General features: G+C 38.4%; 1 protein-coding gene across 4 annotated transcripts in view; it reads left to right on the top strand.

The window, feature by feature from the left end:
- PRUNE2 (prune homolog 2 with BCH domain) overlaps window positions 1-16,402 on the top strand; it is a 126,902-nt gene that overhangs the window by 46,817 nt on the left and 63,683 nt on the right. For all 4 annotated transcript variants that reach the window (XM_087957832.1, XM_087957830.1, XM_087957831.1 and 1 more), the window contains exons 5-6: window positions 1,792-1,944; window positions 2,828-2,922. In XM_087957832.1, coding sequence (XP_087813958.1) covers window positions 1,792-1,944; window positions 2,828-2,922 — 248 coding nt within the window. The remainder of the gene's footprint in view (window positions 1-1,791; window positions 1,945-2,827; window positions 2,923-16,402) is intronic.

The raw sequence follows: 16,402 nt of genomic DNA, 5'->3' as shown, positions 1-16,402 counted from the left end.
CTTGTGCTGTGATATCCTGGGTCATTTGCTGTGTTGAAACTTCTTGAGTTCTTGTGGTGTAATTTCCTGAGTTTTCTGATCTGATGTCCTGAGCAGGTGGCTGTGATGTAGCATTCTGGGTTTTAGTCTGGCTTCGAGTTTGGGGTCTGGGTCTGTGTTCTTGGTGTGTGTCAGCTTGTTTGGTTTTGGGGTCGGGGGGTGCGACAGCTGGCGAAGAAGCCATGATCTGTTTTCTGGATGGTGGTTGTCCTTCATTTATAGGATGGGCTTGGGCCTGGATCTGATGAGGGGGATTGGTGGTGGTGTCCCGTGTCGTTTTGGGTCTGGTGTTGGTTTTCGTGGATGGGACTTGTTTGTTGGTGTGGGCTAGCTTCCAGATGTCTGGTAGGCGGGAGGTATCATCCCGTCTATTCATGTTATGGCAGTGTTTCTCTATCTCGATGGCTTCCCTGATTATACTCTTGCTGGAGTGTTCAGTGTTGGATATTAATTTGGTTCCTTCAAAATTAATTTCATGTCCTGTGGCTTTAAGGTGCTGGAAGAGGGAGGAGTATTTTCTTCTCTTCTGACTGTGTTTTTGTGTTCTGCGATGCGTGCATTTATTCTCCTGTTGGTTTGTCCAATGTATGTGGCTGGGCAATTGTTGCATGGTATTTCATAAACTCCTTGGTTTTCTAGCTGGATCTTGTCTTTGGGGTTTCTTAGGATGTTGGCTATTTTTTGGTCAGTGCCGAAGACTGTCCTGATATTGTGTTTGTGGAGAATTTTGCTGATTTTGTCTGTGGTGCCTTTGATGTAGGGGAGGAGTGCGATACTGTTGTCTTGTTCTGTGTCTTGGTTTTTTGGGGGTATCTCTTTTTGGATTGGATTGGTGATAGTGTTTCTTTGGAATCTGTTGGAAATTAATACGTTAGTGAGGGTGTGTAGTTCTGTTCTCAGGTGGTCTTTGTCAGCTAAGCGTTTGGTTCTGGAGATGAGGGTCTTGGCTACAGAGTTGATCTGTGCAGGGTGGTGATGGGATTGTGCATTTAGGTAGCGGTTGGTGTGTGTTTTTTTCCGGTAGATGGTGTGTCCTAGGGAGCCATTGGGTTTTTTGTAAATTAGGATGTCCATGGTGAATTGTATTTTGGGGTGTAGGTTGTTAAGTTGTGTGAGGAAGTTGTCTAGTTTTTCTTTCCCGTGTGGCCAAATTACAAAAGCCATTACCAAATTACACAACCCATTACCCAAGCCGTTAAAACACGAAAGGCTAATGGAAAAAAGATCACTACAAAACAAATGACCCAGGAGATTACAGCACAAGATCCAGGATATCTCTACAACAAAACTCACAAGGCCATCACATAGCCCATTATACCAACATCAACTCCATCAACCAATCAAGAGGCAACAGCGCAGCCAACCAGCCCAGCACACCAGCCCCCACCACCAGTATTTATAGAGAGATGGCAGCTCCAATCACACACTGCTTGCACTGGCATGAAGCCGAAAGCACCAGCCTGAGGATGGTGAGTGGGACCTTGCCGAAACGTCGCCAAGGTACTCTTAATCTTACACGGGAAAAGACCCGAACACACCTAGACCTACATACCTGTACCCGTGAAAATCTACAAACACACACACATACACACAAACACATTGAACATGAAGAAATGTGACAGAAACTACTAGAAATAATAAAGAATGAAAGGATAGATAGCTATTTCTTTAATAATTATTTACATTATTTATTAAGTTCATTGTAATAGTTGTCTTTTTTTTAATGAACTAATTTCTTTAAAAAAACTTCAGGGAGCATTCTCTCAAAAATCATGGATGAAGATGCCCTCAAGATTCCTGAAGAAAAGGAAGAAGTTCTTTCGTGTTTGGAGGAGAAATTTCCAGAACTTTCCTCCCGAAAAGACATTATCACTTTCCTTCAGGAGGCACAGCTGCATGCTGATGGTACAGCATTGCTTTAATTTTTCCTTTTTTTCTTTATTTGAGCTGTCTAGTACTTTCTCATTAAATGTCTGCCGGACTCTTAACTTTATTAGAATAATGAGTAGTAATTGCTGGTTTAGTTCCTAATCTGAATGTTGGCTATTTTCTAAACAACACTTGTTATGAGATATGTCTCCATATATCTGGCTTATTTTATGTTGGCTCAGTACCAGTCATTTCGAATCAGCAATTCTGAAAATACTTAGAAAAGAGTGTACGTTCTTTTATTGCATCAGAATGTTTCTATATATATGGGCTAAAAGTTAATAATTTGGGAGAACATCTGGACGTTGGTATAGATATAGATATACAGTATATATATTTAATATATTGAAAGCCAGGTCTCAAGATCCTGAAATGCAAACACAACATGGACTCCACCTTCTCTGTTCCCCAATGCTACTGCATCTCTCTCTCTCTGCAATGGGTTGCTATTCACTGAATCTCTACATGAAAACATGTCTGAATAGAAGATTAAACAATTTTTATGACCTGATTACAGAGCAAATGTGAAGTTCCTGTAAAGCTGCTGCCCCTCCTTCATTGCTCTGTATCATAATCCTTATATTACAGAAATTGTTCTTGACTAGAAAGGAACTATATTCCAACAGGTTCCTGTTACGTTTGCATTGATAGATACGTTTGGTCATCTAGTTTTATCTCAGATTGACCAAGCATAGATGAATTTTGTTGATATCAAAAGGCTTTTGAATTATGTTTTCTTGGAAGAAAATTAGAAATCTTACTCCTTCTCTTATGGATGTGTGTATACATACAAACACTAACTTATACTTAGCAAAAATGATTTTAAGCAAAAATGAATGATTTTCTATCTATTCCACAGAGCTGAGGATTGAGGAAGCTTTGGTCAAGGATCTCAAAGAGGTGTCAGATGGAGAAATCAAAGTAGCAGTTAGCACCATATATATCAATTTAGAGGTAAGGAAAAATCAAACTGGAGGCTTTCACCAGAAATTACCTGAAGTTTTTCTTATATGTTTTATAGTTATAAGGATTTTTAAAACTGTTGATGGATTTTTTTGACTTAATTTGTGTTGTTAATATTCTAGAATAGCTTTTTTTAGTTTGGACATTTGAAATATATTCTCAAACAATCCTCCAGCAACACAAGGCCTGAATCATTGTATGCATGGTTGTCAAGACCTTAGATTCAATTTTTTTTACTACTGGTTCTGTGGGCGTGGCTTTGTGGGCATGGCAGAGGAAGGAGACTGTAAAATCTCCAGTCAGATATGGTATTTGCCGGTTCTCCGAATTACTCAAAATTTCCGCTACCGGTTCTCCAGAACTGGTCAGAACCTGCTGAATACCACCTCTGTTCATTACCCAAAACCACTTATCAGAAAGTCCTTTAATGTCGCTGTAAAAATTAGATAATGGGTTTGTTTGTTGTTACCCAAAGAAAACCAACTTTATTCCATTTGGGGTAATTTACCTAAGTTTGTGAAGCATTGCCATAGGGGCTCACTTATGGCTAGGATTTATCATCTTATTAACTTTTTCTCTGTTGTGTATGTCTACCTACACATAAGATAGTAATGAAAGAAGGGCAAACCAACCCTAATCTTACAAAGAGACATGGCCACATGTTTCCATGTAAGAAATCCCAGAATAACTTCTATCATCCCCAATTAAAGTAATAAGGACCAGAAAAACTAATCCAGACATTTCAGAGCTAACAGCACTGGCAAAACATAGTAGTCATATAGTTTCTTAAAAATAATTGGAAAACATGGATTAAGTATTGTTTGAAAAAAAGAAAAATATTATGTGTTTACCCAGATAACGTACTATATTCAGCTTTTCTAATTTTCCCATTAAAGAAATGCATGATATCAGTGATTGATTATTTTTGCAATACATACTTATCATAATGATATCTGCTACATGGTAAGAGATATGCACCACATACTGTGATTGGTATATTTATTTCCTAGGAATTTAAACTTACTTGTTATTGGGCATGTTGCTAAGCATTATAGATTGAACTGCAGTGTTGATATCTGCCATTCTGCTTGGTTTAAAAAAAAATTTTTTTTGGTGGGGGGGGGGAGACATTACAAAATACAAATTTGTCAAATATGTCTGTTTAATATTGATGGGATGTTTTGAAAACTAGAAGTGATAATCTCTGGTGGAAAATTGTTCTTGAGTGCCACTGCAGAAAGACCTAGATAATTGCTGCCAAGAAAACGATATGAACATAAAAACACCAGGAGTTGAGCTGGACATTTATTGGTTTTTTTTAGCGTTTTGATCACATGAAAGGCCTTGTATTAGTTTATAGCTAGACAACCTGTGACCCATTGGGTAATCATTTCAGAGATAAGTTAGATATCTAACATTTTGTATTATGTCCTAAATGTTTTATATGTTTTATGTCCTAAAATGTTTTGTAAAACTTGCCAAATTTCAATTCCACAGGAGTCATGGGTTCTGAATTTTGGATGTATTCTGTAAATTAGCCCATTTGAGGTACCTTGGTTCAAAAATTATTGCCCTATGATATACCCTTTTGCCCAGTTAACGTCATGACCAAGAGTTTTAATAATATCTAGATTGTACAAAGCCTTAAATGCTATTTTATGGACTATATTCAGGCTGATTATAGAATTTGATTTCAATTTAGAAAGCCCAATAAAAGTAAGGTATCTTTAATACTTTAATAATGACATGTGAAATAAATTTCAGACTTTGTAAAATAAAATTCTCCAGATGCTTCTTACAAAGGCATAGGATACAAAAAATAAATGATTTATGGAGCTGTAGGAATGTGATTTTTGCAGACTACCTTATGTCTAAGGAACATTAAACATAGGGTTTTTGTTTAGCAAATAAATAACCATTCACTTCAATGGTTGCATAGTCTGGACTTCCGTGCATATTTTTGCAAAGATAAGGAAGGGCCATTAGGGATTTAATATAAAATAAATCGCCAAGGGCTCTTCTTGTAGTCCTAGTCTTTCTGCCACATGGTGTGTTACTAATGTGTATAAATGGGCTTAAATGAATGTGTTATCTGTACTACATTTGCAGTGTGTATATAGATATTATTTTAATTGCATTTTTTGTAAAAGAACATATATCATATTTTTGGATCTTGAAAATATTCTACACATAAACAGATTAAACTTCAAGTATCAGATAATCTTTGCCTATAGGTGATGTTTTGATGTATCTGTTGTACGTCAGGAAGTATACTTTGATTTTGTCCTGTCATGCGTATTCCTAGTTAAGCAATCATCTTCTAAGGATAAATGGGGCAGTCAAAGATCCATTATCAAATACCTTCTGTTCACGAGGCTATCATTTAAATTTGTGTACCACTATGGAGGGTAGTAGTGGTGATATTGTTGATGCTTTAGGTCAGGGGTCCCCAACCACCGGTCCCCGGACCGGTCCCGGTCCGTGGAACATTTTCTACCGGGCGCCGGTTTGCTGGCGCCGCCATCTTGTTTTGATGAGAAAGTGCTTCCGGTGAGCTTTTCGGTTGGAAAGCGGCGTTTGGGTCCTGAAGAATCTCGCGCCTTAGTTTCATCGAAGGGGGCGGCTTTGAACAAAACTAAGGCGCGAGGATTCTTTCAGCACCCAAGGCAAGGCGAGCGCGAGCGACCGTCCCAAGCCGTCCCGAGCCCATCGACAAAGGTACAAAGGAGGAGTTGAAGGTGGCGGGAGAAGCGGGGACGGCTGGCTGGCCGGTCGCCGGCTCGCCTTGCCATGCGTGCTGATGCCGGTACCGGGCCATGGATCATTTTGTGATGCCGGTACCGGGCCGTGGCACAAAAAGGTTGGGGGCCACTGCTTTAGGTCAAATTAAAACTGACATCTGTAATGATAAACACCACACCTGCATAGGCTTAAAAATGTGATGCTTTCTGAGACTGTTTCCAATTTAGATAACTACTAAAATGGACTTGAAATGTTAATTTGTCTGTACAATATAGTGATACTTCATTGCTTTGCCCATACATAAATGTGACAGATAACCAGGAGGTTAGCTAGCTTAGAAGCATACTAAGTGAAAATAATGCAGTTCTTGAACCTAGTTGTACTATAATTATAAACCACGTTTTATAGCTTAAAATATGTTTACTTTGGTTAAACAAACTATGATGTTGTTAGGGGGTGGGGATTCTTTGGAAATCCATATAAAAAGATAAATCAGTACAGAAATCATGGGCATCATTGGGAGGCCAAAAGGCAAAACCTGAGTGGTGGCAACGGCAGTGCAATGGCTATCCCTTTTATATTTCCATCATTTTGACAAAAATTCAGCTTGCTGTGAATGCCCCTGACTAAAATATCCACTGTACACGCAGATGTCTGTCATTAAATATGTTATTTGTCCTGAGGGTGGATCGTCTCACTATCACTGTTTATTGATTTATCCCAGATTATATAATGGCTATAATATGATTTGTACAACCTTACAAAGCTGCAACGGCTCAGTTTATCCCAAAGTCTGTAGGAAGTCAAGCGACATTTTGGGATGGGGGATTTTATTCTTTTACTGTTGTATATAAGCACATACGCACTTCTTGCAGTTTTATTCCATTCTTCATGCAAGGATTTCACAGTGTCATGTATTGTGTTCTCCATTTTTATCCATCAATAGCCAGTTAGTTCCAAAGATGCTTTTTTTCTCAAAAGGCAACTGGGCTTTCTTGTTTTTTTTTTCCTTTGAAAGTGTTTCACTTTTTGTCCAAGACACTTCTTCAGTTCTAACTGGTAGGGAATGTAAGAAGCTTCTTAGATGAGAAGCAAAATGTTTTCAAAGGGAAAAAAACTAGGAAAATCCAGTTACCCTTTGGGGGAAAAAACACAACCAGGAATAATTGAGATTCTCCATAAACAATAGTCTGTTAGGTACACTACTATATACAGACATCATTGTGATTCAAGGCAATGAACTTCATAACATTTGAATGCCAATGTTCACTGCTTGAGTACACGGATATATTTTATGTCCATAATGATTCCATGTATTGTGAAGCTAAGACAACCAAACTGCATCACTTCAAGGTTTCCAATAAAAAGATTAATCTATTGACTTTTTGGTTTATCGTATGTTGGAAAAGAAAGTAAAAGTTAGGTTTTCTGGCATGACATTTATGTTCTGGGATCGGACTTGCTGGAAGTGGACTGCAGAAAATGAGCAGGGCAGAAAAACCCTGAATGGAGAGTTGGTTTCTATTCCTTTTTTTTCTCTTATTGTTGCTATGTTACAGTAAGCAGGTCTATGGATTCTTTGCTATGGATCTTCAATGACTCTTTCTTTGGCTGCTGTTTCTCCTCAGCAAACATTTACTGATCTAATTTTGTTCCTTATGTACATATCATAATAACTAGCTTTGTATATTAGGGTCATGCATAAAAAGGGATCATAACAAGTAGAGGCAGGATCTGATTTGCACATTTCACCAGGAAAGGAGCTTGTTATAAGAGTTAATTTTCAGCACCACATCTTTCTTCAGAATTAATGTGGTTACAGGTAGCTGCAAACAGGCCCTTTGTGCTATATAACTCCTAGCCGAAAGACTGAGGCCTTTTCATAAGTAAATGCACTATTTATTAGACTTTATGTATACTCTGTAACCAAATTCATGAAAGCTATTGATAATAAAACTTTTCTTTTTCTAAATCCCAGTTTGGGACACTTCTCTCCCACAGTGGTTTAGGCACATGCAGTCCTACCTAATTATTGGATCTTCTATAATGCCGGTGAATGTCAGATGCTGCCATTTATTAGTGTGCACAAAATTGGGCCTTGCAGTTAAAATTTTTATATATGAAGCTGTTGAAGTCCTGTCAGCAGCTAGTTCTTTTCCATGATACTGGAATTCTATTCTATTCTATTCTATTCTATTCTATTCTATACACTTAATATTTCTGGTCCAATATGCATGCTTGCTCAGCTGATTTCAAGTTTTATCCTCTGGGTTAGTGAGTAGAAACTCACTAGAATTTTATATTTTTATTTTATTTTAAAAATCACATTTGTTTCCCTTGTTGCTATTTCAGAATATTATGAATAGTGGAGTAATATCAAAAGAAAATTTGGGCCATTTTAGCTGTTGAGAGGAGACTACTTTCTTGCTCATTCTTCATGGCACAAGACATTTTCTATGGAATTTACAATACACTATTTTCATTTATTGTGCTAAATCATTTTATATAAGGAAACATCAGCTTAATGGTAAAATTTGTGCATCTCTGTCCTACTATTAGAAATGCAAAGACTAAAAACATGTTTCAAATAGCACTCTGTGCTGCCAATGATGTATCAACGCCCTATGCCATTACTCTTTTCTAAATGTGATAATAATGTGATCTGTTAACATAAAAAAAGTTTGACGCCACAAAGCAGCTGGAAATGGACAACTGAAATATGCATATATCTAACTCATATCATCAAATGCACAGTTTGATATATGTTGTTAAAAGCCTTTCATGTCTTTCTATTCTTCTCAAGCAAAAATAGCAGCTTTTTAATGTAAATTAATAGGTTTTGTAACACCAGTTCCTAACTCAGATATTTTACTAGTTCCAAACACTGTTGGGGGAATAGGGATAGCAATACCTGAGACATTTTTGCGCTAGTAATGTCAGGATTTGTAGGACAGATGCTTTATGAACAATTGCTATGTAGAGGCTAGCTTCAGAAGCTCCCTCTACACTTGCTTCCATAATAGTTTTGCTGCTATCTTCTCTTGTTTAAATGTGAAATTCTTCCTTTGGAGAAAATGGAAATTTGTGAAAGGCTTTTACGGTCTTATTTTTGATTATCACTTCCTTTGGCCTGCCTTAAAGATCTAGCTGTAAGCATCCCCTCTGGTATAATTCAAGTGCATTTTTTGTGAAGTGCAGTATTGGACTGAGAGGCGAGATTGCAAATCCCCTTTGGGTACCTGAGAATCAAGGATATGTGCTACATAAGTGCAATATTCACCTTTGATTTCCTGTGTTAATATCGATCTTAAGACCTTTCTATTCAGATTCAGAGGCTTTTACTCAGCTTTCCTCTCATTGGATATTGCTTTGCAACAATGCAAATTTATCTTTGTCGGCAGCTGGATTCAGGATAGACTCAGTACTTAGAATCGGTTTAATATAGAGATCCCCACTTATGGCTGCTGGGTGTAATTTGTAATGAAAGGTAAAGAACCACAAACTTAAAATAAAATACATTATATATGCATTAGCATGTATTAGTCAGAATTATTCTCCTCCCACTTCCTGTCCAGTTGCTCTATTACAGGGATGTCAAACTCAATTTCATTAAGGGCTACATCAGGGTTGTGTTTGATCTCAGGGGCCGGGATGGGTGTTGCCAGCTCTATGTCACACGTGTTGGGGGGCACCAGTGGTGGCATGAGAACTCTGCCAGTGAAAATGGGCTCCTGAGCTCTGTTTTTGGCTGTAATGGCCTTCTGCAACCGTCTGCCATCAAAAACGGAGCTAGGGAGGGCTGCAAACCTGAGCTCCGTTTTCGCTACCAGAGGCACCATGGGCGAGTCCGTTGTTGTTTCCAGGGCAGCCCTGTGGGTCAGATCTAAGCACCCCACGGGCCAGATCTGGCCTGTGGGCCTTGAGTTTGACACTCCTGCTCTATTACATCAGCAAATATTTTGGAGAAAATGTTGCAGACTAGTCTCATAAAGTAGATATGATAGGGAGCTTATGTAAACAGAAAATGGCTAACGTGGTAGCTATGGTCGATCATAAAATATTCAATTTATCAGCAGACTAGGGAAGAAACTACAAGTTTCTCTTTGTCAAGTCCTCTCACTTTATTACTCTTGTCTTCTGCTGCCATGCATCTCAGACATCTGTCATGGTAACACTGAATGTAGATCCATGCTGACAAGCCTGATAATATCAAGAGTATTAACTTGGGATGTTCAGGCCTCTAAAACTGGCATTGAGGTTGCACCAGTATTATCACCAGAGACGCATATTTTAAATTCTGAACAATTTTACTTATAAGCATAGACGTCCATCTTTTACTTTAAATCTATCCCTCTTTTCATCTTTTATGGAACACATCCTTTCTTTGAAAATTAAAGTAACACTTCTACTTCAGTTAAAGTTTTATCATAATATTCTAATATGAGATTTAACTTCCTATATTTGCTAAAAAAGGATGTGAGCAATTTTTTAAACAAAGCTAAATATTAGTGTTGACCTTTCATGAATTCCTGTCTACACTTAGTATTAATTTTTTACATTAATAAGTTCCTTTGCAAGCTTTCTTTTTTGTTTAAATCTGGAAAGTGCAATTATATTGACATATGGTGATTATGTGATAAATCTTAAGGGTTAGAGGTTGAAGGAACCATGGCTTGTCAATTAGCAATGTAAATGAAACATTCATTATCCAACATGCTGAGAAGTTGATGAAGTGTACAATAATCTGAGCCCAAGTTTTTTCTGAAATAAGTCATCTTAGACAAGATCCTTATGAGGATCGAGGACAATAGTTTTGATTTCTTGTTATTTTTATTTTGTTTCAATATTTATCAGAACATAGAAAATAAATTTTGAAATCCTATTAAATTTCAACGTAGCATAAAACATTTAGGCATTGAGAAAATTCTTCTATGCAACCAACTGTGTCTTTTTCAATCCAGTATAACCTGACTTAATTTAGCTGAATTATCAGTATTAAAAACTTAATTCAATAACACATGAAGAGCTATACCTAATTTTGTGATCCATTTTAGAAAAAGTTGCAAATAATTCTGATATATGAAGTTAATTGTATATATGTTTACTGTGGTCATCACTATGTGTATGTAATAAACTGTGGTCATCACTATAATTGAATTTGCAATCAATTTTTGTTATTTTCTATGATGGCAATTGAAACCAACCTTTCAGGATAATTTTTTTTATTCATTAGTTGACGTTGGTGTTGAGACTGTTGGCATAATGGGTAGCTACTTAAACCAGTATGAATACAGTTAGCATCACTATTCTTGGGCACATGGAAGAATGATGTATAATAAAAACATGGAGTTTTACAATCTGTGCAAAAGTAAATTTATTTTTAATGTTTTATTTAATTGTATTAATCAGTAAACATTTATTATCAATCATTCATATCATTCATTCATAAATTATTTTTCCAAGAAGCTCAGGAATGTGCATGCATTCTTCCCTATCAATGCAAGAATGCTGTTAGGTAAAACGTACTGAAAATGAATTTCTTGCCTAGGATTCCTATAGACCCTACTCTGAAGTTCAAACAATGCCATTACATGGCTTTATATTCATAAACAAAATAACAACAACAACAAAGACTGCTTTTCCCAACTTATCATGACCAGGCATTGCACTGATGCAATGCAACTTATACCTAATACTTCAAGTCTGCTACTGTGACAGTGGAACTCAATGTATATAAACCCTCAAACACCAACTTTCTTGTTAGACAAAACCTTGAGACGTATACTGTGTAAAGTGATGTTTCTCTGGAAAGTTGCAGCCACCCAGTGGCCAGGAAATATAATTTCATAGCAAATGTTCATATCCAGAGATAGTCAAACATAATAACCTGAAATGTTTGAACTGTTTTCATATGAAACGTAACAACTCATTCCCACACTGGATTAATGTCAATTTTTCATTAATTAAATATTTTAAATATACTATATCTTGTATTGATATTGAACTATTGATATTAATCCAGTGTTTCATGTTTGATTGTAATCAGTATTTTACATTTTTAAAATTAAAGAGAATTCTTTTTCTTGTATGACGATCTGCAGAAATAAGAAATAGCTTAGAATATTTTGCCAAATGTTGCATCTCTTTGTATGAGTTTGAACAGTTTCTGTCATTTGTAGAAACTGTAAGTGATTAAGAAAGCAAACAGGAACTTTGTTGAGATAATTAAAAATCCAACTCACATGGGTGCATATGAGTAGATGAATGTCATGCTAAAGCACCACTGTAATGAATGAAGATTGCATGAAATATTTAGAGTTATTAGAGTCTAATATTTAGAAATAGTAGTTTCATAATATTAGCCTCAATTTTTATTTTGAGTGAATATTACTTGGGGGGGTTGTTTGGTTGTTTATCCCACAATATAAATTATGGGGAACTATTTAGGTATTTTGACACAAAGGAAAATATGGCCTTTATAATGAAGAGGCTCATGGAACTGCATCTTTTTAAGGAGTTACTACATTAATGTTTATTAACCCGCAATTTTTACCACTGCATATAAATACCAGTGCCAAAGAAGCAAAGAAAGGCTAACTTGTAAGCAGTTGTACACCCTCCACAGTGCTTATCTGTCTGTTCCTTTGCTGCTCATACAACTCATTGATGATTGCTGGTGAGTTTTCCCAGCACTCCTTATCTGTTTCCTGCAGCTGAGTCCATGTTCTCATCCTATTCCTCCAGTTTGTGCATAGCTCAGGGCCTATGAAACTGGCCACGCCCATGCCTGATTTAGTGAAGGGAGGAAAATTCCTGATATGTCATGTGACGCAGCCGTGACGATGTGAGTTTGACACCCTGGCATAGCTTTTCGAGTTGCCAATGTGGCTAGAAAAATGAATGTTGGAGCATTTATTTGTAGTTTGAACCAAATGATTATAAATAATTGAAGGATGTCTGCTGAGACAGAGGTCTTATAAACTAAAAAAAAAAAAAAGATCAACAAATAGCTGTTGGAAAAGTACCATTATGCTGCAATAGCTGCTATTAACATCCATTAGCAACCTCGATGGCCTGTTTGATGTATCATTTGTTGTGAAAGGTTTTTCCTTTCAAAGTCTTAGGAAAATCTTACTTAGTTTTCAGAATATGTTAGTAATAGAGTACTATTCATTCTGATTCCTGAGATTCAAACTCATGTATTTCTCACAGGTTAACTGGTGACTTATTATTTGTATATTATATACTTGGATGCCTGGTTTTGGTACCTTCTTGTCTGATTACACTTGGCTGTCTCTTTACATCTTCCATCTTCACTACATTTAACAAATATATTCCTTGTCTAATAAACTGTACAGACTATTCTCTTAAAATAAAACTAGTAGAAAGTACGAAAGATGTGTAAAAGTGAGGAAAGTAGCGTAATTATACGGCATTAAAGGAAATTATGTTTTATATAATTAAGTTAAGCAGTTAATTTGATATTGCTTCTTCTCCCTCACTTCCTTCCTGTTCAGTGGCTCTCTGTTCTTTAAAGAAGAAATGGGAGGGAGAGACCTAAAACAATCTGACTACAATATTTAATTCTAGAAGAAAAACAAGAGTGCTCTAATAGAGTACAAATAGTTCAACACCACCATCTGGTGGCTGTAATTGTTAGGAAATACAGAATGTGCACATACAGTAGTCCTCTACTTAAGATAATTGAGCCCAACATTTATGTTTCTACATGAAACATTTGTTAAGTGAGTTTTGCCTTATTTTACGACCTTTCCTGCAACCGATGTTAAGTGAATCATTGCATTTGCTAAGTTAGTCAGCAGCACAGTGCTGACTAAGCAAATCTGGCTTCCCCTTCTGGAAAAGCGCCACACATGACCCCATGATACTGCAACCGTCATAAATATGAACTAGTTGCCAGGCACCTGAATTTTGATCACGTGACCTTGGGGATGCCACAATGGTCATAAATGAGAAAATAGTCATAATTCACTTTTTTCAGTGCTGTAATTTTGAACGGTCACTAAATGAACTGTTGTAAGTCGAGGATTACCTGTACTGTACACCTGTGTTATTTCCTTACAGGGTTGGCAGTGTTAAGCAAAGTACCCTAATGAGATGGGAAATACAGAAAAGGAATAAATAAAATGTTAATTGTCAATATTAGGCAGTAAAGGCAATATTAATTGTCTTATTTATTGAAATCATTATTTCAGTCCTAGTTTCTAGTCAATGTATTCTAAACTGAGGAAAGAAAGGATACTAAGTGAGGTTGTTTGATTAATATCAAAGGCTTTCTTCCATATTATTTTCTTTACCTCTAATACTGAAAATTGTCACAGAAAAACAATCCTATCATAAGATTAGAGTGCTCTGGCAGCAGTGGTGGTAGTCTACTGGTTTGGCCTGGTTCTGGCGAGCCGGTAGCACTGATGAGCAGTGGAGACCAAACTTGTTCTCTCCAACACTCTGCTGTTTTGGCCCACTTGGGCTTCCATACTAACCTTTTGCTTCGTACTGGGAGCGAATGCACCACAGACTGAGGCGAGGCAGCTAAACTGGTTGCTCAGGCTTTATTGAATTCGCGCGCTAACAGCGAATGAACCGCTCAGCCGTGAGGCAACAGCTGTTGGCCTGTTTGACAGCTCCTTATATAGTTGGCTGTCAAACTACTGGCCAATCAGGTTGCGACTGGGCGCCCCCTGCTGGAAACCGGACCAGAGGGGGAACTTCAGAACATAGCACTCCTTCCCACCTCAACAGCGCATGCGTAGTCTTCGAGGTAGGCCGGGCAGCGACGGATTCTCATTGATCTGCACAGCGATGGCTCCTTGGCGCGGCAGGAACCTCTTTGTCTGGAACCTCTTTGACCGGAACCTCCGACTGTGGCAGTTGGACTTCTGCTGGTGATTCCTTGACCCCTGGCCTCTCTGGTGAGTGTGGCTGCTGGCATGTGGTTGTGTCAGTTCCTGAGAACTCATCGTTCTCCCTTGTTAATACAGCTCCTGGCCTCAGGTTCCCTCGCCCCCTTAATTGATTAATGTGGCGCCTCCAGGTCCGGCCATCCTCTAACTTTACAATGTATGAATATGGCCCGGTTATGCTAGTTATGGATGCCGGTACCCACAGGGGATTACCAGTATAGTTCCTAGCAAATACCTGGTCCCCTACATCAAATTCCCTGGCATTGCAGGATGCAGCCTATCTAACACTGTTTTAAGTCTTCGGCCCATTAATAATTCTGCTGGGCTATGATTTGTGGATGGACATGGGATAGAATGCTGGATTAGCAGATACTGGGATACTCTAATTGGCCATGGCCCTGGGCCCATCTTTGCTAGTGCCTCTTTTGCAGATCTTACCCCTCATTCTGCCATTCCATTACTAGAGGGATTGAAAGGAGCAATTAATGCATGTCTTATGCCTAAACTAATGAGAAACAGCTCAAAACTTCTTGAGATAAATTGGGGGCCATTATCTGATACAATTAGATCGGGAAACCCATGGGTGGCGAACACCTTTTGTAAAGCTAAACTGACAGCTTCAGATGTTGTAGAGCTCATTAAAACTACCCCAACCCACTTGGAGAAAGCATCTACTAGGATGAGGAAAATCTGACCTTGGAAGGGCCCCGCGAAATCAACATGCAGGCGTGACCATGGACCTCTGGGGGTTTCCCACTCTCTTACTGGGGCTTTTGGGGGTAATGGCCTAGTTTCCTGACACTGCTGACACCCTGACACCCATTCAGATATTGCCTGGTCCATCCCTGGCCACCACACATATTTCAGCCTAGGGACTTCATACGAACGATGCCCGGGTGACCCTTGTGGAGTGCCCCCAGAACGTGCTTTTGTAAGGCTGAGGGAATTACCACTCTACTCCCCCATAGTAAACAACCCTGCTGCAAGGGAGCTCTTGTTGCCTTATTTTGAAGGGACGACTATTAGCAGGCACAGACCCTTGTGGCCATTCCCTTTTCACCCAGTCCAGAATTTGCCTTAAGAGTCTGTCTTTAGCTGAATGGGCAGCAATGTCTGCAGCGGTGAGTAGGAAGTCCTGTTGATGGTCAATGAGGACGATGGATTCCTCAGCCTCGTGGTCCTCAGCTGCCACTGGAATCGGGCACCTGCTGAGGGCATCAGCATGGCTGAGATGTTTGCCCAGCCGATATGACAGTGTGTATGAGTATGCTGCCAAAAAAAACATCCACCTTGTCATTCGAGGGGAGAGTATTTGAGGAGTCTGTTTATCCCCAGCGAATAACCCTAATAAAGTCTTATGATCTGTGATAAGTTCAAACTTATGTCCATAAACACACTTGTGGAAACGTTTAACTCCAGTAATGGCAGCAAGGGCCTCACGATCTATTTGGCTATAATTCCGTTCTGCTGGCGATAGGGTCCTAATGAAGAACGCTATAGGGGCCTCAGAGCCATTAGGCAGTCTTTGACTCAAAACTGCCCCTATTCCATATGGAGAAGCGTCACATGCTAACACTAATGGTAAGCATTCGTTGAACTGTATGAGAACAGAGTCTGAAGTTAACAAGTCCTTCACAGCCTTAAAAGAGCTAGCCTCTTTCATGCCCCAAACCCAAGGTGATTTTTTTTATCTAAAAGTCGGTGTAGGGGTTCAGCTACAGATGCCTTGTGAGGAATGAAAATGGCATAGAAATTCAGGATGCCAAGGAAAGCCTGCAGTTCAGTTTTGTTGTTTGAGTAGGAGC

This window comes from Notechis scutatus, chromosome 2 (genome assembly GCF_049901735.1).
Source record: "Notechis scutatus isolate UNSWTSFEM ecotype Mainland chromosome 2, rNotScu1.2, whole genome shotgun sequence".
Taxonomy (NCBI): domain Eukaryota; kingdom Metazoa; phylum Chordata; class Lepidosauria; order Squamata; family Elapidae; genus Notechis; species Notechis scutatus.
This window is presented reverse-complemented; position numbering and strand designations above follow the sequence as displayed.